At 40.7% G+C, this 20,213-nt stretch overlaps 3 protein-coding genes across 10 annotated transcripts in view; 2 read left to right on the forward strand and 1 right to left on the reverse strand.

The window, feature by feature from the left end:
- synj1 (synaptojanin 1) overlaps window positions 1-4,694 on the forward strand; it is a 29,503-nt gene extending 24,809 nt beyond the window's left edge. For 6 of the 7 annotated variants that reach the window (XM_042499741.1, XM_042499744.1, XM_042499742.1 and 3 more), the window contains one exon: window positions 1,037-4,694. In XM_042499741.1, coding sequence (XP_042355675.1) covers window positions 1,037-2,047 — 1,011 coding nt within the window. In that variant the 3' untranslated portion in view covers window positions 2,048-4,694. The remainder of the gene's footprint in view (window positions 1-1,036) is intronic. The other variant, XM_042499748.1, reaches the window with a different exon arrangement.
- Window positions 4,695-5,164: 470 nt separating this feature from the next.
- Window positions 5,165-9,658, forward strand: cfap298 (cilia and flagella associated protein 298). The gene is made up of 8 exons (XM_042499812.1): window positions 5,165-5,279; window positions 5,530-5,700; window positions 6,314-6,481; window positions 6,827-6,894; window positions 6,979-7,137; window positions 7,264-7,395; window positions 7,499-7,594; window positions 7,693-9,658. Exons 2-8 carry the CDS (start codon window positions 5,562-5,564, stop codon window positions 7,801-7,803), a joined length of 873 nt encoding a protein of 290 aa, XP_042355746.1. The 5' UTR covers window positions 5,165-5,279; window positions 5,530-5,561; the 3' UTR covers window positions 7,804-9,658.
- eva1c (eva-1 homolog C (C. elegans)) lies at window positions 8,066-18,800 on the reverse strand. 2 transcript variants are annotated; one of them, XM_042499810.1, is made up of 8 exons: window positions 18,312-18,800; window positions 16,190-16,389; window positions 15,291-15,414; window positions 14,907-15,059; window positions 12,267-12,410; window positions 11,526-11,603; window positions 11,338-11,442; window positions 8,066-10,833 (listed from the first exon to the last, which is right to left on the reverse strand). In XM_042499810.1, the coding sequence occupies exons 1-8, from the start codon at window positions 18,424-18,426 to the stop codon at window positions 10,460-10,462; spliced, it is 1,293 nt and encodes a 430-aa protein (XP_042355744.1). In that variant the 5' UTR covers window positions 18,427-18,800; the 3' UTR covers window positions 8,066-10,459. The 2 variants fall into 2 exon arrangements, with proteins under 2 accessions (XP_042355744.1, XP_042355743.1); XM_042499809.1 differs by having other exon boundaries at window positions 11,526-11,606.
- Window positions 18,801-20,213: the final 1,413 nt, after the last annotated feature.

Consider the following 20,213-nt stretch of genomic DNA (forward strand, 5'->3'; position numbering starts at 1 on the left):
CCTGTCATACACCAAACGACTTTGAAAATGTGTCCAAAAAAAACCCCGAAATTATCTCGCCTTTAAGGACAATGTGAGTTTTCGGTCACACAAGATTTTGAAAAGACTGCCGATCTGCAAGGCTACAACTAGATTCCTTTTCATTATTTCCCATCCTGCTCTTGGTGGAAAATATTGCACCGGACTCCTTTAAAGAAAAATGACAAAAACAATTCTTTGCGTGTCCGTATAAATATGTAGCTCTAGAAACACAAGATTAAAAGCGTCATAACTCGACAGTATTCTTGTCAATTCTGTAACAATCTAATTTATAAAAATGAACTGAATTTGCATACAAACTTTAATTTTTGAATTTTTTCGCCTCTACCAGCCTCTGATGTTAGTCGCACTTCTTTAGTTCGAGGAGACCTTTGGATCAAGACGCGAACGGTTTCTAAAATGAAGATTTCTCATTAAAATAAAAACTGGTTGGTGGATCAGAAACACACAGAATTCAACAGAAACTCTTGTTCACTCCACAACTCCACCAGTTTCTTCTTTTCCACAGTCCAAGAGAACAAAGACAGGTTCATGTTCTCGAGCCTTCCCAGAGTCTCCGATATGTTTGCTATCTACCCAGTTGTTCACGCCATTGTATTTCAATATTTGCATGGGCTCAGACTCGAACCATACCATAATAATAAATATGTTTTGTCCTGATAAAGATGACAATAAGACTGGCGTAAGACCGCTTGGACTGAGTTTTATGACCACTGTGTGCACCAACACTCATGATTGTAGTCCAACATTGCAAGTTTGTCCTCCACGCTTGGATAGTCGTTTGGTGTCGGGGTGACATAGGAAGCGCCGGATGTAAATATACAACTGTGTCTTTGCAAGAAAGCTCCAGTGGGTATCTTTAAATTTTCCTGTGATTTTAAGAAAGACGATTATAATAAATTAACTTATGGACCATTAGTTATAAAAACACATTAGCTCATGATTCATAGTTTCCTACAGCATTTGTTGTGACAGCTGAGTGTGTTTTCCTCTTCAGACTAATGGACTGAATGGAATCCAAAGAGAAGCACAATGGAAGCCCGACCCCTTCGACACACTCGCTTCTGAGTTCCTCTCGTCCTCCTCATCCTCCTGGCAAACCACCCAGTCCTTGACCAGAGGCTCCTCGCTGCGTACTCCCCCCTCAGTTCCTGTGTCGAAGACGTCCAGCACTCTCCCTTCATCCCTCTCTTTCCAGTCCTCCGCTCTGTCAGACCTGCAGGCACTTGAATCGTCATCCTCTTCCTCACTTTCCACCCCGTCACCGCTTGCATCTGCCCTGCTCCCGCCTCCTCCAGTGCCCTCTCGTAGCCGCTCACATGAGACGCTGCGTGCCTCCCCCGGCCCCGTCCCGATTGACCCGCTTCCTGCCCGACCCAGCAGCACCAATCCCTTCACAGGACCACTGGCGCAGCAGCATCAGCAGCGCCGCGCACTCACCCCAGACTTCAGCATCCACTGCCCCGCCCCGACGCCAAACATTCACAGGACCATGTCTGCTCTTACTCAGCCGCTCATCCCCACCCCTGCTCCAGCATCTGCTGCACCCACCTCCCAGCTCCAAAGGACCACGTCCCCGTTTGGACCATCGTCCACTTTGACTCCTACACCTGCTCCTCTGGCCCCCCTCGCCCCATCTCCTGTCCCCGCCCTGCCTCTGGCACCACCCTCATCCCTTCCACCTTCCCTCGCGCCTCGTCGCCAGCCGCCTCCCCCAGGAGGGAAACCAACTCAGCAGTGGGTCACGTTTGATGACGATTTGGATTTCAAACTTCCAAACAAAACACCACAGGCCCCCATCTTCCCCTCCAGTTCTTTAGTGTCCCAAAGTAAGACTCTGCCCTCCCGCTCTGTGTTTGACTCAGAGCCCGACTGGTTATCCTCGGCCCCTTCAGCATTCCCAACTCTCCCTCCCCCCATCCCAACTAGAACTGTTCCCAGTAACCCAGCTGTCCCAGAGGGAACCAGCGATAACTGCGTCTTCCCAAGGGAGTCCACAGAAAGATAGGATCACTCATAATATGTAAAGGGCATATCCAGATATGTATAGATCTATGATAAATGTGTATATGTGTGTGTGTATGTACAAAAGAGACAGTATTTAAGAAGTATAGACCAACCCCCCTTCTGAATCACAGGAAAGGATTTATATCTCGATCAGTAACACGAAAAGAGCTTAAATCTATGTTCTAACTTTACCACAGAGATGTTTGCCTGTGCCCTGATATTAACATTTATTTTAATATGAATCCTTCTGATGTTTATTTTTTATTCATGGCAGCAAACATGTGCCTGTGTCTACAGTATAGAGTTACATAAAGTACATCTTTACGCACAAATCGTGTTTAACCACCTGTGCAATATCAAGACATTTCTGTGTAGTCGTGCAGCACACTGCATTCGCCTGCAAGGTTCAGTGTTGGCTGGCTGCATTCACTGACGCACCGTGTTTCATATCAAACACTTTGACTGACCTGCACATCAGAGTGGCATTCTCAGAGTAGGGGTAATCTTCTACTTTCTCAGCTCTGTGCAGTAGAAGGCTATGCACTGCAGGTTGTACATTTGCTCCCAAAGTAGTTGTTGTTCCGTTCTTTTGTGTCTGCAGGGTGCACATTGAAAAGTCATATTGTGTGCTCGCTTTTATGATGAATGTACTTTATGTTGCACTGGGTTTTGTCTTCGCTTCCTTGCTGACAACGCAGCGTGACCGGCAACAGCACGAGTCAGTGTCACAATCAAAGTGTTCGCTGCCGCAGGACTGAAGCTCTGTGATGTCGTCTCATCCACTTGATAGGAAAACATTTTACTCTCTATTCAGCCATCGTTCTCCGTCTATGGGCTGTTACGCTTAGCTGAATATATTTTGTAGCTCTATATCAAAACCTATACATAGTTATTATGTATACATGTATGTTTTCAACATGGGAACTACTCGCTAAATGTGCGTACGTGTATTTGTGATGACCGTATCGGTGGTTTGCACAATGTAACCGATATGCACTGAAAGGCTGTACGTGGTCTCACGGTTGTATTCTTGCTGATGGCGACGTGACAGAGATGAGAGCCTGCGGATTGAACAGACATCCTCTCCCACCTCCATAGTGTTTTGATCCTTCTTAATTTATCCACAGCATTTAACCACACTATTGTAAACTCAGAGAATGTGGCACGTGTGATTCTGGTCTGTTGACACGGCAGCAAGGATGCGTAATAATAAGTGGGTACTTTTTTTTTTTTTACTTTAACTTTTGTTTATTGCAAAAGCTTTTAATTTCCAAGAACACTTACTCTAAATAATCTATTGTTGATACTGTGGTGAGAAGTGATGTGTTGTGTTTGAGGTGCATATCGTCCGTTGTCGTGTTTGACAGTATTTGTGTTTGGATGTGAGTGTGTGTACAGAGTTAAGAGTGGAATATCGGAGCTTTTCCTGCAAGAAAGTCTTCTCTTTTTAGTGCACACAGATTCTGAACTAACAGCCACTGTATTTACGGCTGTAACTCTATTTCCACTTTACAGCCTGCCAAGGGCTGTGGAGTGGCATCACTTTATTGCAAAAATGTTGACAATATAAGAAGTTTTTTCCACAAACCAACTGAGAGTTCCCCCGTAGCAACACTAATATAACATTGTCCGACACCTTGATTGAATACACAGACTCACTTTACGCTCAGATGCATCGACAGATTATCATTTCCAGTTGAGTATTTGTTGTGTCCATCCCAGGCACAGTGTGGCCCGCATTCCAGACAGTAGCGTGATTTGGGTGTCAAACTCTTCTGAGTGTTTGCCGTCCAACTGTGATATCTAACCCATAGCTGTCTCCTCCAGTTGAGAGTAACTGTTACTGAGCCTCGCTGATTTCGTAACATTCATGAGGTGTGTGGTGTTTTCAGAGATGCTGTGTCAGTATTTTCCCCCTGTACTACCTTACTCTTTACTGCTGTTGAGTTGTAACGGTCAGCGTCAGTGTCGGCAATGATGACGAGCAATAGTTTTGCAAAAAGGATCAGTGAGAGTACAATCCTCCCAAACACGACACATGCCGGCTGTTGTGATGTAATCAGATGTTGTTTCTCCCGCCAACTTCCAGAAATGATGTACAGGCTGAAATGTCTTTAAAGGGTTTAATGGTTCATGGAGGATAAAACATCTGACCCAAGTACCAGCTAAATAATGCTTCTGCGCTTAAACACAATGTAAAATAAGAAGAAAAAATGTGTTCTCTGCACTAAAAGCAGTAGCTATCAATGTAAGCAAGTGTATCCGGTTGCCTTTGCTTACATGTCGATGTCATCTCTAAAATGCATTTATTGTGTTATCCAAATGTGTGCAGTAGATACTGTATCGGCATTAACAGTAGGTGACTAGCCAGCGCTTTGTGTCATGTCATGGTCAAGATGAGATTTTATAGGAAACAAATTGCTCCTTTTGTGAGGTCGGTGTCCCCTTTTTATGGCTATAATCCATAGTAAATAACCGGTCTGTGTTGTTGAACATATTCTGTATGTATTAAAGAGAAAACATGAAGCTGCGATTCGTGTTAATATCCAACGTTCCATATTTTAAGTGCACAGCTGATTGCACATTTATGTATGAAGCAGTTTATGTTGTATGTATGTATGCAAAAATAAATGTAAGTTTACCCTGAATGTTTGTTTGTCTTCTCTGAGTGAAGGCTGTAACTTTATTGTACATCATGCCCTGCTATGATGCCTTTCAGCAGGGTGCAAACATTTCTATGAAGAAAGGGTGTAGGTTTCCTCTCAACACTGGGGGGAACACATGAAATGGGGTGGTAAGAAATATTTTGAGCATAAACATTTGGTGAATTTTTACACACCACTTTGTGCTTTTTCTGCAATAATTTATGATGTAAATAAAAATCCTGTCCTACTTTTATTTTTAATCATTGGGGGTAACAAATGCACATATTCTAAATACTGAAATCTACACCAATGTTACTATGGAGTGTACCGACTAGTTGCACGCATATGTTTGCTCCCTATTGGCCACAGTGATACCTTTATATACCATTAGAGGGCGGCAATACTGCTTACATTGTTCTAACCTGCCATTAATTGTTCACACGAAGAAGAATCTGAACCTTCTCGATTAGAGTCCATGCTAACTACTACGATACATCCATGATGCTAACGTTAGCTCGTAATGTCACCGGTTGTAAACAAAGTGTGAGCTGAATCTCATTATCTTGTGCCTGTCGTTTCACTCCATAGGTAAGTGTGACCATTCCCAGTCTCTGTGGAGAAATTACCCGTGAAAAGGGTGAGCCATTGGGTGTAAAACAGCAACGTTAGCTAAGTATTTAGCTTTCTGCTTTCAGGAAGTGTCCGCACACTACAGTTGCCATGGTTACACTGTTGCCCTAAAGACCCCGGCATTGCTTTTACGAGCACAAATCTTCGTCTATTTGTTATTCAGCTGCAGAGTCGCATTACACTCTAATCCCAAAAACGTGTCTTTCAGCGGGTAAAGCTTCGGTGAGCTAATTTGTGAGGATGGTGCAGCTGCATGTGAAGCGTGGAGACGAGAGCCAGTTTCTCTTCAGCACCGCTGTGGACGCGCCTCTGGACGCGGTGATCCAGCAGATCACAGCCATTTACAACGCAAGACTCAAAGTGGACAGAATATGTTCAGGTGAAAATGACATATTTATCGTGTTTTTAGTTTGCTTAGTCTGTTGTGTGGTTGATTGTTTCACCTGTGAATTATTCTGTCAGTGTGCACACTCACACATCTTTTATTACTATTTAAACAGAGAAAACTTATTGCTGGAAACATACCACTAACCTAGTTTAACTGATGAAGCACAGACAAAGAAGTAATTATCCACGTTTATTAGGGTGTAACAAGAATGTGTTATTATTGTATTAATTATTGTTATTATTATGGTATTATTGTACTGTAGGCCAAGCCAATTATCAGGGCCAATATTTGGCATTTTGCCGATTATCGTGAATATTATTATTATTCACATTTAAATAGTCATAATCTGTATTTATGTAATTTGTTATATATTTGTATATATATTATATTGTATTTATTATATATTTTTCCCCCAGTCACTCAGGGAGGCTCAAGAAATAATATTTGTAGCTCCGGGGAGGGTAATGATATACAAAAAAAAAAAAAAAAGAAACAAACAAAGTTACACCCCAGCCACCACCCTACTCTGATAAATAAACAAGTCCCTAGGATCTGTCAGTCTAGTAGGATTCATTGATTTGCTTGTTTATTTATATGCCCTCAGAAATCCCAGAGCTGGCAGACCATGGCATCACGCTGCCACCCAACATGCAGGGGCTGACAGAGGAGCAAATTGTGGAGCTGAAACTGAAGGATGAATGGGAAGACAAATGCGTACCCAGCGGAGGGCCAGTGTTTAGAAAGGATGAAATTGGAAGGAGGAACGGACACGGTGAGACTCTTGACTGTAGGCTGTGTAATTAAACAAGAAAATGATTCTAAACGCGTGGCACAGGTCCCTTTCATATGTTTGTTGCTTTGATCTGCAAACTGTGAAACACCTGGACAGAGATTAGCCCTTACTATATCCCTGATATTGAATCCCTTGTGTGATTGCAAAAATTAAACAATGTTAATCATTGTAAGTAGTTTATTTCCTTGCCCGAGTTGATTGTGCATCCCTACTGTTGATCACATAGACATATACCGCTGTAACAGTTTTTTAAAGAGGTTCATTTTAATGTCCAGGGGAATGATTTTTGGTAATCTTACAATCCACCTCTTTGCCTTCTACCAGCTCCAAATGATAAAATGAAAGAGGTGTTGATGAAAACAGTGGAGGAGGCAAAGGCACTGATCTCCAAAGTGAGTATCAACAAAAGAAATCTTTATCTTGTTCACTTAGGGTCAGAGCTTTCAATGTAATCTGTCTCTCTCATTATCTTTCAGAAACAAGTTCAAGCTAATGTTTGTGTTACCATGGAGATGATAAAGGAAGCCCTGGATCCGCTAAGGGGTGCAGTCATGATAGTGTACCCCATGGGGCTTCCTCCTCATGACCCTATCAGGATGGAGTTTGAGGACCGGGAAGACCTATCAGGGACACAGGTAAACAGCTAAACCTGTGTTGGTAATCAGTTTTTTTGGCAGCTATGAAATTAGTTTTAGTCAACAACAAGGGCATACACTCCTTCATTCCTCTGCATCTGCCCTCTCCATCTGTCTGTACCTCAGGCATCTCTGCAGGTGATCACAGAGGACGAGTGCCAGCTATGGTGGGCTGCCAAAGAGATGCAGAGGGGGAAAAAACTGCAGGACTACATCGGCAAAAATGACAAGACGAAGCTGGTAGTCAAGATCCAAAAAGTGAGAGCCATTTCAGCCACTCTGAAGAGAGTGTATTTGTTCTTTTATGTTTTGTGTTTGTTTTTGACAACTACTGGAATCCATTTGTTGCTGTTCCCTTTAGAGAGGAGAGGGGGCGCCAGCGAGAGAGCCTCTGATCACAGATGAGCAGCAGAAACAGATGATGCTGCATCACTACAGGAGGCAGGAGGAGCTCAAGGTGAGGGAGACAAAACACTCGGGAACTTTCAAATAGGCGTCTACATTAGAAATCATGTTCCCATTATGTGCCTTTCTAACCTTTGTCAACATTTGCAGAAACTGGAGGAGGCAGACGATGATAGCTACCTGGACTCGGAGTGGTCAGACAGACAGGCCCTGAAAAAACAGTTTCAAGGCCTCACCAACATCAAATGGGGACCGCGGTAAAGACCACTGCTGCTTAAATTCCCACCTTGGAGCTGCTGCCCTCACCTGCTCCTTTACAGCTCTATATGCAACTGACCGAGATGCCTTAATATCACAATACTGAAACCAGTTTATTTGCTGTGTTATTTGAGTTCTTCCAGCAAGAATTGTACACAACAGATAAGTTCATATGCCTCGAAGTAGTCACTGGACTGAAACATGAAGAAGACAGATGGAGAAATTGTAAGACAGAACAAGAAATGATGTCACGTGGAGGCTGATGTTAGATAAACCTGTTTATTTGAAGTTAAATCTGATGCCTGTGTTCATTTACCAGTTGTTTTCACCCTGTTGTAAAGTTATAATTAAATTGATGCTGTGAAAAAAATTAAAGCTCAATGTAAATGTACTTTCTGTCGTTATTGTGTGGGGAAAAAAATCAAATAGAGCGGTTTTTGTGGGTTGACATTCAACAATATTAAGAGGTAGTGAATCAACTGGAAAAGTTTTACAACCCTTGGATTGCAGGGACAAGGATGCAACACCTTTCCTCTCTTTGTCTCCCGTCACTGACACACACACACGCACACACACACACACCTCTGCGAGTCGGAGCTGCTCTGAGGCAGGAAGTTGCCACATACTAGATGATCGTTCCAGCTCTTGTCCAAGCACGGACAAGGAAGCTGTAGAGTTCAGAGTGTTTCGTTCACTGAAAGGTTGAACTGTTTGTACGTGCTGACAGCTGATGCAGTGATTCAGAGAGGAGCATTTCAAGGAGCAGTGCATTCAAATTGGAAAGAAATATTCTGGATCTACAGTGTGAACAGATGGTAACTACAACAACCACTAATGAAGTAATATGGTTAGGAAAACACTTTACTGCAGCTATTTTTGTTAGGGAAAGCAACACTTGACTCTTATTAAGCCTCAGATATGACCGTGATGAAAAGGCTTCATTCTTGAGTTAAAACCCAGAGGGAGTTGGGAACAACTGTGTATTGTGATCCCTCTAGAAAAACTGAAGGTATTATGGCAGATCACTGTCCCTGAAATGTTCTTTGCTTTGTAGTAATATTGTCAGTGTCACTGATAAAGCTGCTATTTGTCCCCTAAAGGATTAGTCCATACAAAACAGTGCCTTAGATTACCTTAAATGTTGAAACTAAAATATTTAAGGTAACCACAATTGTACCTCCACATAGTTGCTTCTGCAGACCTCTAACATTTTCTACAAATATTATAAAGCGTCTTCTTCTAATCAGTGTAATCTAATTGCTGCTCAACAGAAAGGGAAAAGATTGAAGGTGCTGTTATTTATAGGTTGTTATGCAATGATTTTACTGGTCCGGATCACCTGAGATCAATTTGCGCTGTTGTCACTGCTGTATGTGTGTTGTGTGGTGTTGTCCCTTTTTTTTCTCCTGCAGCTCTGCCCAGGTGTGCTGCATCACCAAACGAAGTGCATTGCTCAGTGAGGTGCACCTGGCCTGGGAAGAAGCTGCTTAAAAGCTCCTGTTCCTGCAGCAGAGGAGATGTTGATGCCTCTCTGCCTGGAATTATTATTGTCTTGTTTGCATGGATTTAATCTTTTATAAGGTGTCTTGTGTGGTTATTTTGGGTCAGAGATGGAGTGTTGTTCGCCCCATAGGGCCACTTTGGGGTGTAACAGCTGTATGTGGCCCATGAATTAAAAAGTCTTACAAGGTGGTTTAAACCATTGCACAAAGCTTCCCCATATGACTACACCAATGGATGTGTTGCTCAAATTACTAACTAAGGTAGGGCTGTTGCCTTAATCTGTTAGTCTATTGTCAATTTGACCTTAAAGCTTGATACTGAATTCAGTTAATTTTACATTAAAACCTTTTCCATCATCTATGAATTGCTGGTTCCAGATCAACACACTCCTATTATTCCATCTTGTGGTACTCCACAGACCACCTTTATCCTCTTACTGTCTCTATTATGCAATGTCAGATCACTTTCTTACTAAATTTAAAGCAACACCAGCCTGTCCTTGTGATGTTGGGGCAAATATATACACCACTGACTGCATTGGTTGGTCAACTTTAACAGCAACTCACTGTAGCAGCAGGCACTGTTAAAAACTGCATTAGCCCCTGTTTTTCGCCTGGATACTGTGGTTGAACCTTTACATAATGAACCACATCTTGATACAAGTTCTCTAAATAACAACTTCTTTTGTTTTTTTCTCCCCATTGAAGAGGTATTTTGGGGAGTTTTCCCATATACTGTACACATTGTAAAGGCAGATTTGTGATATAGAAATAAAACTGAGTTAACTTAAATTTAAAACGGCAGCTGTGTGACTTCCTTCAAGACCAGTGATTTTACCCTTTTTGTGGTACTGTATTTCAACCCAAAGTCCGAGCTTCATTCGGTGGTGGATGTGAAAAAATACAACATTTAAACAAATACAGAATTTATGTGACCACCCATTTTAAATCATTAAACCCTGTTAACCCTTTAACTGCTGTTGGAGTTTCACCCAGACATTACATTCTTCACAAACTGACCTGCAGAAAATGGCAAAACACACAACAAACTGCTTTACAATGTAAAAAAAAGTCTCTTGTTAATAATCAAAGGCTGGGAGCTGCTGCAGAGGATCCTGAAAAAAGGTGTGAAAAGCATCCATTAAGTCAGAGTGTAGTTAACATGAGCTGCCGTTCAGATAGGCATTCATCCGTATCTCCTGTATGATCATATCCCTGCGCTCGATCCTCTCCGCCCGCTCAGCTGCCTCGCTCACATAAGTCACTTCCTCCCAGTCATGTATCGCCTTCCTGTCTGCGGCTGAGATTAGAGAGCTGTATGTTCCCTGTTCCTCATCATCTTCTTCTTCCTCATCATCGTCGTCATCATCCTCCTCCAGGTTAACAGCCTGGCTTCGAGACTTGGGTGTGAGTCTGTGATCTTTGAGCCCGTGCCCTCTGCAGGTCACCCGGACTGACACAGCCAGCAGTGTGAGCAGCAGGCCAATACACACGCTGGAGGTGAACAGCAGCGCTGCCATTTCTGGATGCTCTGTGAGGGAAATAAAGGAAAAAGAATTTCTAAAACATGGATTAGATTCTTTCCACTGCTGACATTAATCAACTCCAGTTTGGTTGAAATACACCCTTCATTAACCCTTTACTAAATAAAGTTAGACAGGAAATTTAGTAATCAAAAACAAGACAACAATACAAATTCAAAAGACATTAAAACAAAATATATAAAAACAAGTATCATCTAGCAATTAAGTATCAAAATATAACAACAGCATAAGAGGCACTCCTATAAATGTCATGACAAAGTGCCTTCACATACACACACCCACTCCAGCCAGAATGAAGAAGCTGAAATGCACTATTTAAGGGATGGGGACAGTCCTGAGGAATGGAGTCTGGTGAGATTTTTTAGCTTTTTTCTGGTTAAACAAAAGGATCTTACTCTTTAACCATAATGTTTCTGTGGAGATCCTTTCCATAATGTTTTCAGACACTTATAATAACAATCCGAGCCTGACAGCGGCAAAATAATAAGTACCTTTAATGTAGGCGTAAGTCAGGAGAGAGTTGCTCATCATCGCTCCTGAGTTGTCTGGTCTTCTTGACCCTTTGGGGAAAGGCTGCTCCAGATCTGCAGGAGGAGCTGTTGTAAATAATCATAATTATGATGTCAGCTTAAATGGCAAAGAAAACCTGGATGTGTAACAGATGGCATGATGCAGTTACCTTTTTCTGTATCCACAGCAGGAGATGAGGTGGAGGTGAACATGGAAGGGTCTGCCTCTCTTAATAAAGTTTTCGGTACTACTAGAAGAAACACAGAGGAGTCTTTATATTGCTGTTGACAAATTAATACAGAATTGGTGACTGTGTATTGGTGATTCTGAAGCAGACCATTCCTCATCACAACACTTTCCAACACCCAAACGTCTGCATAAACTGGGCCCACAATAGAGTGAGACTCTCAAATTATGAATATAATACATTATTCTGTCCAACTGTGCTGATAACTGGTCTGCAAGGTTAACACACATTGTTTTGTGCTTTCTGAAGCCAACAGAGTCAGTCAGAAGAAATCTTTCAACATCAGGCTGAAGTCAAACTTCCAAACTTTGATGCATGAACAATGTTGCTGCATGACCTCACTGGCATTTGTGCCAATCGCAGGAAGTTTACCAGGATGCCTGCCTCAACCCACAAATCTACAGTTTACAGTCTATTATTTCCTGCTACCGTGTTGTTGGGTGTGATATCACGAGAACAGCTGATAAGCAGATAAGAATCCGCAATAAGAAACTACATGTTCACTCACAAATTCACATAATGAATAAGGCAAAAACAAAGCCAGACATGACGCGAGCTATGTATAGAATATTATCACGTGAGCTTGTTTCTATTTTAAAACCTCTCATTTATCAACAGGCTAGTAATTGTATCTTGTGAACGAGGAAGCAGAGAGAGTCTTACCACAAGAATAGACCACACTGAGGTACTTCCTGGTTCCTGGAAAGCAGGGGTCCCTAAAGGTCTGGTTGCTGACAGCAACAGCACACTTCTGTTTGCTGTAGCAGGATTTGGACACCAAGTGTACGGCCTCGTGGTTCAGACAATCTGTACGGAACAGCAAAGAGAAACCCAGAGAGCAAGGCTTTGAATAAGACTGAAGATGATAAGAAGTTTGTGTGTGTGTAATGCTCACTGAACTTCAGGAAAAAGCTCACTGACATGTACTTCAGTTGCAATAACCACTGATTTAATGTTTTACAGGCGTTTGGATGTAGTTTAACCTGACAAGAGTTTTCTTGTGCTGTATCAGACGACTTAAACTAGCATTTAAACCTCTGCCTGGGAAAATTGGTTTGATTTCTGTCAGAGACACAGAAAAAAAAGTAAGACAACTTGGCAAGAAATGTCCAGAAAACTATATTTCCAATTGTAATTAATTAGAATTTAAAAAAGAGAAAATATTTTTAAAGGAAAATTCCTTTTTCTTTCTTTCTTTCTTTCTTTCTTTCTTTCTTTCTTTCTTTCTTTTTGCTTATTTTTAAGTAATTTTCTTGTGACTTTTTACAAATTTCATACTAATTTTTGGGCCAATTCTTGTTTAGTTGCTTGTCACACTTTTTTTCCCCCATTTTTTAAAAAGAAATCAAGTCAATTTGCTCAGGTTTCAAAGGGTTAACTACAATGAAAGCACTTATTTTGGCAGCCATGTAAGCAAATGCTTAACTCATTTTTGCATATTCTAAAGCATTCGATGATAAAGAAGGCACTTGAAAGCATTACTGTATGTCAAGTTATTGTCAAATTTGTGTAATTTGGTAGAATTAACAAATGACAGTAGAATCCAGTCTGTATCTGATACCCTTCCTAAAGACCTTTTTAAAAACTGACATTGATTTATCAGAAAAAGCACAGGTGTACACAATAATGTTAACAATGGTTGGGGGAAAACCCAAATGAAATGCAACCATTACTGATGTTATTAGTGAGATCTGTGAGATTTCCTACTATATGATATCAAAATATGCTGTGGAAAGTAGCCCACTGTATATTTTTGCCTGTGTTTCCTCTTAATGTAGGCCACATTTCACATAAATAACCTTTTCTTTGTTTTGTAAAGCTAATTTCTGAGTTTTGTTAACAACTGTTCCATAGGACAGTTATTCGTGTCACCATCTGCCTCTTTCACAGAAGACAACTTGGCATGTCAAGGTAGGAAAAGTACAGATGCAGTTAATAAAAGTAATGATGACTAAATTCCATTTCTCTGCTTTGGTTTCAGAGTCCTGGTGCATGCTGGCTCACAGTCACACTGGGACACTTGACAGAGCCGTCGTTAATGTGATTGGTAACACCTGGGATTTTCCTGCCATGAAGTCTAACGCTGCATTCACATGCCTCTTAGATGGTCCCATCCTGAGTTTAGAGGCTGTTCCTTCGACTTTGGTGAGTTTTTGAGCTTTAATTTGTAATGTGGAAATAACATGGACGTTACAAAGAAAATATATTGCATTTTATTGTTGAAGCTTTATATTACAAAGTGATTTTGTCCAGCCTTCTTGCTGCACCAGTACATCCCTTAAATATAATAAAGCATTGCTTTACCTGACTTATACTAATAAATAGCTTTTTTAACTCATCTGGGTCACCTTTATGTGGACAGCAATGGTGATAACCTAAATACGTATTAAAATATACTAATAATATGTTTACCATCATCCAAACATTTACTTTTGTCTGCCAAGTTTCTGCATAATATGTCAACAATGGTTTAATGTTGTTTTGCATGTTTTTGTCGTCATTATCTCTGTCTTTTTTGGCCGTTTTGTGTCTCTTTGTGCTTGTTTTGCCCATTTTGTGGTTGTGTTGTGTCTCTTCGCAGTTCCTTTAAAAATCTTTGTGGTGCCTCTTTGTGGTCATTATGTTGCCAGTGCATGTTAATTTAAGTGACATTTTGCATGAGGAGGCCAGGGGGGCCCTGACACTTTGTACACTTTTAGGACCACTGGCAATGTGGGAAAAAGACTAGAACCATCTTATCTTTTACACAACTTATCTTTAACTGGGAAACTTGGATATTACAGAGTCATTGTTAACACCTGTGATTTTTCGTTCTATGAGGTCTAAATGAGCCGTATACAATACTTATTTTAGTAGACACTACTTAGTGGATACATTAACACACTCAGAAAATTCCAACACTCTAATAACATTATTATAGTGCATTTTATAAGTAAATATAAGTAAATACGGTGTTACAGTGAAAAAAGCCACTTTGTTTATAACCACGTAAACACATTTCCTGCATAATCTGATTTAATGAAACATCATCAGCACTGCAAAAAAAGTCACCAAATAGTGCTGCTAATTAAAAAGCCATGGTGTTGTTTGTTTACAGTAATAATTCTAAGGTTTCAAAAATAATAAAAAAAAATATTAAAGTCAATTAAAATGCTATATATTGTCTGTCAGACTAGTGAAACCTGTGACTTACAGTTGATAACCTGTTGGGCATTTTGCAAGACATTATATTTTTGGTTTTACTCCTTGCCTTATCAGAGGAATATTAGACTAAGACTGAGACTGAATATCCAGTTGACTTACCAAATGGGGGTGGTCTCGTCAGGTGTGAGGGGCAGATGTCGGTCTGGCCCAGACTTCTCCCATAGACAGCTGCATAGATGTTCAGAAGCTTGGGGGGCTTACAGCGCAGGGTCATCATCTCCCCCTCACACACCACATGTCTTTTGTGTTCAGCTGAGCGAGGCGAAAAAAAAACAATAAGGATGAAGAGGTGATTGCAATGGGAAACTGAGGGGTTAGGACTGGGGAAAAGGGGAGGAGATTTTTGTGTGTAGCTGTGAAGCTTTTTCAGGGTATTCCACCTGTAAATGTGTGTGAGAAACCGATGCTGAAACCAGGACGATGAATTGAGTGGGAAAATAAAAAAAAGGTAGAGACAAATGGGAATAGAGCTGCTGGACTCACTTGGTTTACACTTGTAGTCCACGTGGAGGTATTTGGTAGTGCCAGGGCAGGGGTCCTTCCCAAACAGCAGGTGGTTGACAGGCAGCTGGCAGTCTCTGTGGCTCTGACACTCTGACAGCAGCTTCTGCACAGCAAACATCACCGACAGTCAGCATTTACAGCAGAGTGACGCACTAACTGGCTGACAAATGGAGCACAGAGGTTAAACCTTTATAAATATAACAATTAAACAGCAGTCACTTCATATTTTAATTTATTTATTCTAGTATGCTTTCACTTATTTACCTGCAAACTAGTTTCTTGGCTTGTTTATTTAGGTTAGGTCAGGTGACTTTATTTGTACCCATAGGTAGATTTGATTTATGTATTACCTTTTAAGCATTTTGTGATTTATTAAAATGATTTATAATAATAATAATAATAATAATAATAACTTTATTTATATAGCACCTTTAAAAACAGAGTTTAGAAAGTGCAGACAAACAAGACAAAGCAGAAGCAAGAAGGGTTTCTTGCAGAGGCAACATAGTTATAAGAGCCTAACAATAATGCAAACTAAGGCCAGACAAAATAAGTAGAAATAATCAAGAGAGAACCAATTACAAACAAAAACAACCCTTTCAATAAGAGTAAATACAATTCAAAGAATATTAGCAGTAAACAGAGACAATAGTACTAATAATAGAAGTAAACAAGTAAAGTTTTTGTGTTTTTGTAAATCTTCTGGCTAACAATAAAAATAAAATAAAATAAATAAAAACAGCAGTCATCAGCAAAAAAAAAAAAAAAAAAAAAACACATGGAGAGAAAGCATCTCCAATAAATCACCTAAAACTCTCCTTTACACAAGTGGCCCAATAAGACTGAAAAGTGCTGCATATCTCACACATAAAATGCACCTGTAGAGCAGTAAAAGCTGAACAGCTGTGGTTGCCGGCTCTGAGCGAAGGGTCTAGGTCTGCGCTGCACAGACGTGCATCACCACTCCCGTAGAAGGCAGACTGGATGGAGATGGTGGAGTGACGTGGACAGTGGAGACGCAGAGGCTGTCCGTCACATGCCTGAGCAGAGTGGCTGGTGATGATCCTGGACAGGTAGTCTGTCACACAGAAGGAAGTGGTTAGGCTGCACTACACATGGAAACATCAAGATGCATTAAAGGGACACAAATGTTTACACATGAAGCTCAGTTTACTGGTCATGGGGAGTATGCTTAACCTGTAGACATAATGGTTTAATGCACTCTGTGGCTCTGGAGGGAGCATTTTAAAAATTAGGGGAAAATAACTCTATGATGCCATCAGGGTTAACTTAGATTGAGTGTTAGAATTTAAAATTTTAATGGAAAGCCTGCATGACAGACTGGAGATTTGGGGTTTAAAATATGGTATTGAGTTATAGGAAATGTAGGATGTTATATGTTTGGAGCTTGGCCCACAGAGCGTAAAGTTTGTCCATTTTCACCATTCTTAGTGTTTACTCTGTCTCTTGTGAGCCCCGAAATTTTTCAGAAGTGCAATTCAAAATCGCTGGAGTATTCCTTTAAATCCACTTAATCATTTTAAGGACAGACAACCACAAGAACCTTATAAAGGGAGGGAGTGCCCCCAGGGGCACCACTAAATCCACTATTCGTTACAGTGGTGGAGATAGACACAACAACTAATAAACTTGATTGAAAATGGATTTTAACTTTGAGGCAACTTAATACCACTGAAAAACTGTTTTGTTTGTTAATATTTTTTTTTAATCTGTGGTTTCGGATCTTTCTTTTTTTTTTTTGGCCTCTTTGGAGCTCCCTTGGTTGTCTCATGTTGCTTTGAAAACTCACCCCTCAAACTACTGACTGCCAGATCTCTTTCCTTGGTGCCAAACTCCGCCAACTGGCTTTCAACCCAATACGACCCACCTTTGTTGCGTGGTGTCAAGTAGATGCGATTAAGTTACTTCTGATTCAGTCTTGGGGTGTTTACATTATTTGTCTTATTTATAGGGAGCCGTACAAGCATTTGCCCCAGGTAAGAGATGCGCAAAAGTCCCACCTCCCACATTAGCAAGACACACAGACTTCTTTTGTTTTGTTTTTTTTTTTTTGATTGTCTTTGTCATCATTAGCTTTCTTTTTTGTGGTTTTGTGTGTCTTCGCAGAGGCCACTTATATCTCTTTGAGGTTATTTTGTGTTTTTTTGGTTGTTTTTGTGCCAATTTGTCGTTGTTTCGCCGATTCTGTGGTTGTGTTGCATGTCTTTGCAGCTCCTTTAAACATCTTTGTGGTCTTTTTACTTTTCCTTGTAGTCATTATGTAGTCAGTGTGTGTTAATTTAAGTCACATTTTGCATGAGAGGGCCAGGGGCCCCCCTGACACTTTGGGCCCTTGGGACTATGCCAGGTAGGCCAGTTCAGTAATCTATTCTTCCTTGCAAGACTAAGAAGTGATTGAAATAAATTAGATGGACAGTTTGGACTATAACTACAGAGACAAAACACAAAATAGGACATGTATTTTATTCCATCTTGTGAGGGGCTCATTGCATGTCTGCTGCAGAAACTGACCCTGATGGAGACCTGTGAGTCACAACGCGCTGGTCATTTTAATCTTTAACGCCATGTACAACAAAGGCATTTCAATTCTTGCACAAACCTTACAGTGTGTCTTGCATCACTTTTGAAGGAGACTTGCATTTTATATTTTTTGATTGAGGGTCATGTAAGATGGAATAAACACTACTAATGCAAAAAAAATTAAAATAAAACAAAATACAATAAAGTAAAAGAGGCACCACAAAGTCTGTGTGTCTTCCTCCTATGTATGAGAGGTGGTGGGGCCTTTTGCATATCTGAGCCCAGGGGCCCCTTGTCTCATTATCCGCCCATGATTATCACACCATTTAGAAAAGACCCCATATGAAATATATATAAGTAGCAACACTTTCTCTGATATTCAACCATAATGATTTACCCCTCTCCTTCTCCCAATGCACCACCACATCATCATCATCATCATCATCATCACCATCTTACTTGAGAAGTCAGCCAGTCCACTCACACGCCTGCTCCACAGGAGTAAAGTCAGGTAGAGGAAGCTGTGGCTCCAGTCTAGTCCGTGGCAAGGACGCGTCCAGCTCATGACTCGCATCACCTGTCTCTGAGATCATATTAAAGAGACTGGAAAATTCACTGCAGGCTACAGGACTTTATGAAAATCCACACCAAAGCTTCATCTTCTTATAGCCTTGTTCTTAAAGCCACCGCTTTATCCATTCCTCTTTCCTCACAGGAAAAATCACCGATGAAGCTCAAAACAGAGCAGCGCCTGTGCGCCTGTGTGCTGCTGAGTAAGAGCAGCTCCTGTCCCCCCGCAGCACTGGACCACAGAGGAGCTTAGAAATAGCAGCTGCGCAACAAGTTGCTCCAAACTGACAGACGAGGTGATCAATCCGCCGCGTGGTGACTTTGCTGCCGTTCAACGCCGCAGATTTGTGAATAGATGCATGTGGAAACTGAAATCGACTTACAGTAACAGCTGAGTGGGAATTATGGAGTGGGCGTGGCAGATAAAACTATTTTAAAAGGGAAGAGGGGCGACACACTCAATGGTATGACGCACTGGCACCACCTTTTATTTTTTTCTCCGCCATGAGGCACATGTTTACTTTTTGGATTATGGCAAAACGCTTCCATTCTGTGAGGTTTCTCCTGTGCGTGTCTTCTCCACTAGAAACTACAACTTTGTATGTTATGTAGTTTTTATGTCTTAACCTCTACACACTTTTAACGATTTGGATTTCTTTCTATTATTTAGTTAGATGTCATCAATAAGTCCTTAGGTGCGTTTTCCCCTCTGTGGACATCTATTTTCATTATTATTTTTATGTTATGGGTTTGTTTTTAATATGTGCTATCCATCTATCTATCTATCTATCTATATGATTATAAATATCTATATCTTTCTATAACATATAAATATCTATAGCAATCTGTGTTTATCTGTCTCTCTTTATATATATATATATATATATATATATATATATATATATATATATATTATATATGTGTGTGTGTGTATATATATATATCTCTAACATAATGGAATTTATTAATATCATAGCAATCTGTCTATATCGGTCTCTCTCTCTATATATATAATTATAAATATCTACAGCTATTAATATACTTGTTTATCTCTATGTATGTGTATATGTATCTATATATCTTAATGTATCCATGTCTCTCTCTTTATCTATCTGTGTATCTCTTTATATGCATCTATTTCTGCTATATCTTTCTACGTATCTACATCTGTCTATATCTGTCTGTCACACTGCATAGTATCTGCCACACATTTGTATTAGTGTAGAGTGGAAGAGATACTCAACATATACTCAGAAGACAAAGAAAGCACTGGCACAGCATTTTTGGCAAATCTTTTATTCAAGAAAGCAACTCCAGAAATAGAGGCCAAGATAGTGGTAGTGAACAAAAATAGACATTACAGCATTAATGATGCTCTCTGTGGGTCTGTGTGTCCCAAGCTGACTTCAGTGAATGATATTTTGATTCTGTTTCTTTTCATAAACTGTCGATGCCCTAACCGTGGTGCCTTTGAATAAAGCAGGGGGCCTACTGGGTAAATGGCTCCCCAGCCCACATCCATGACCCACTCCATGGTAACCAGTCAATCTACATGTCAGACTGCAGCGTAGAACTACAACAGTCAGACTGACAGAGACGTTGGGGTCTCCACGCTCGGCTCCACGGGGGGAAGACTGGCAGGGGGAGGAACTGAGAGGTGATATTTTGCATACAAAGTTGCATAGGAGTGGTTCCATTCTCTGTACATTAGCTTTAGGCACCAAGGGAGTGGCTGCAAGCCCCCTTTCATGTGCTGTTATCCTTCTAAAGCCTAAGAAGTTTCTTGCACTT

Source organism: Plectropomus leopardus, chromosome 13 (genome assembly GCF_008729295.1).
Source record: "Plectropomus leopardus isolate mb chromosome 13, YSFRI_Pleo_2.0, whole genome shotgun sequence".
Taxonomy (NCBI): Eukaryota; Metazoa; Chordata; class Actinopteri; order Perciformes; family Serranidae; genus Plectropomus; species Plectropomus leopardus.

What these genes read in the sequence shown, in the direction of transcription:
- cfap298 (XM_042499812.1), top strand. Translation starts at nt 5,562, where the DNA reads ATGGTGCAGCTGCATGTGAAGCGTGGAGACGAGAGCCAGTTTCTCTTC. An exon ending in TGGAAGGAGGAACGGACACG is followed by an intron (nt 6,482 to 6,826) that starts GTGAGACTCTTG and finishes GCCTTCTACCAG; the next exon opens with CTCCAAATGATAAAATGAAA. An exon ending in TGGTAGTCAAGATCCAAAAA is followed by an intron (nt 7,396 to 7,498) that starts GTGAGAGCCATT and finishes TGTTCCCTTTAG; the next exon opens with AGAGGAGAGGGGGCGCCAGC.
- eva1c (XM_042499809.1), bottom strand. Translation starts at nt 18,426, where the DNA reads ATGCGAGTCATGAGCTGGACGCGTCCTTGCCACGGACTAGACTGGAGC. An exon ending in CAGCTTTTACTGCTCTACAG is followed by an intron (nt 15,415 to 16,189) that starts GTGCATTTTATG and finishes TTTGCTGTGCAG; the next exon opens with AAGCTGCTGTCAGAGTGTCA. An exon ending in GACGAGACCACCCCCATTTG is followed by an intron (nt 12,411 to 14,906) that starts GTAAGTCAACTG and finishes TGTTCCGTACAG; the next exon opens with ATTGTCTGAACCACGAGGCC.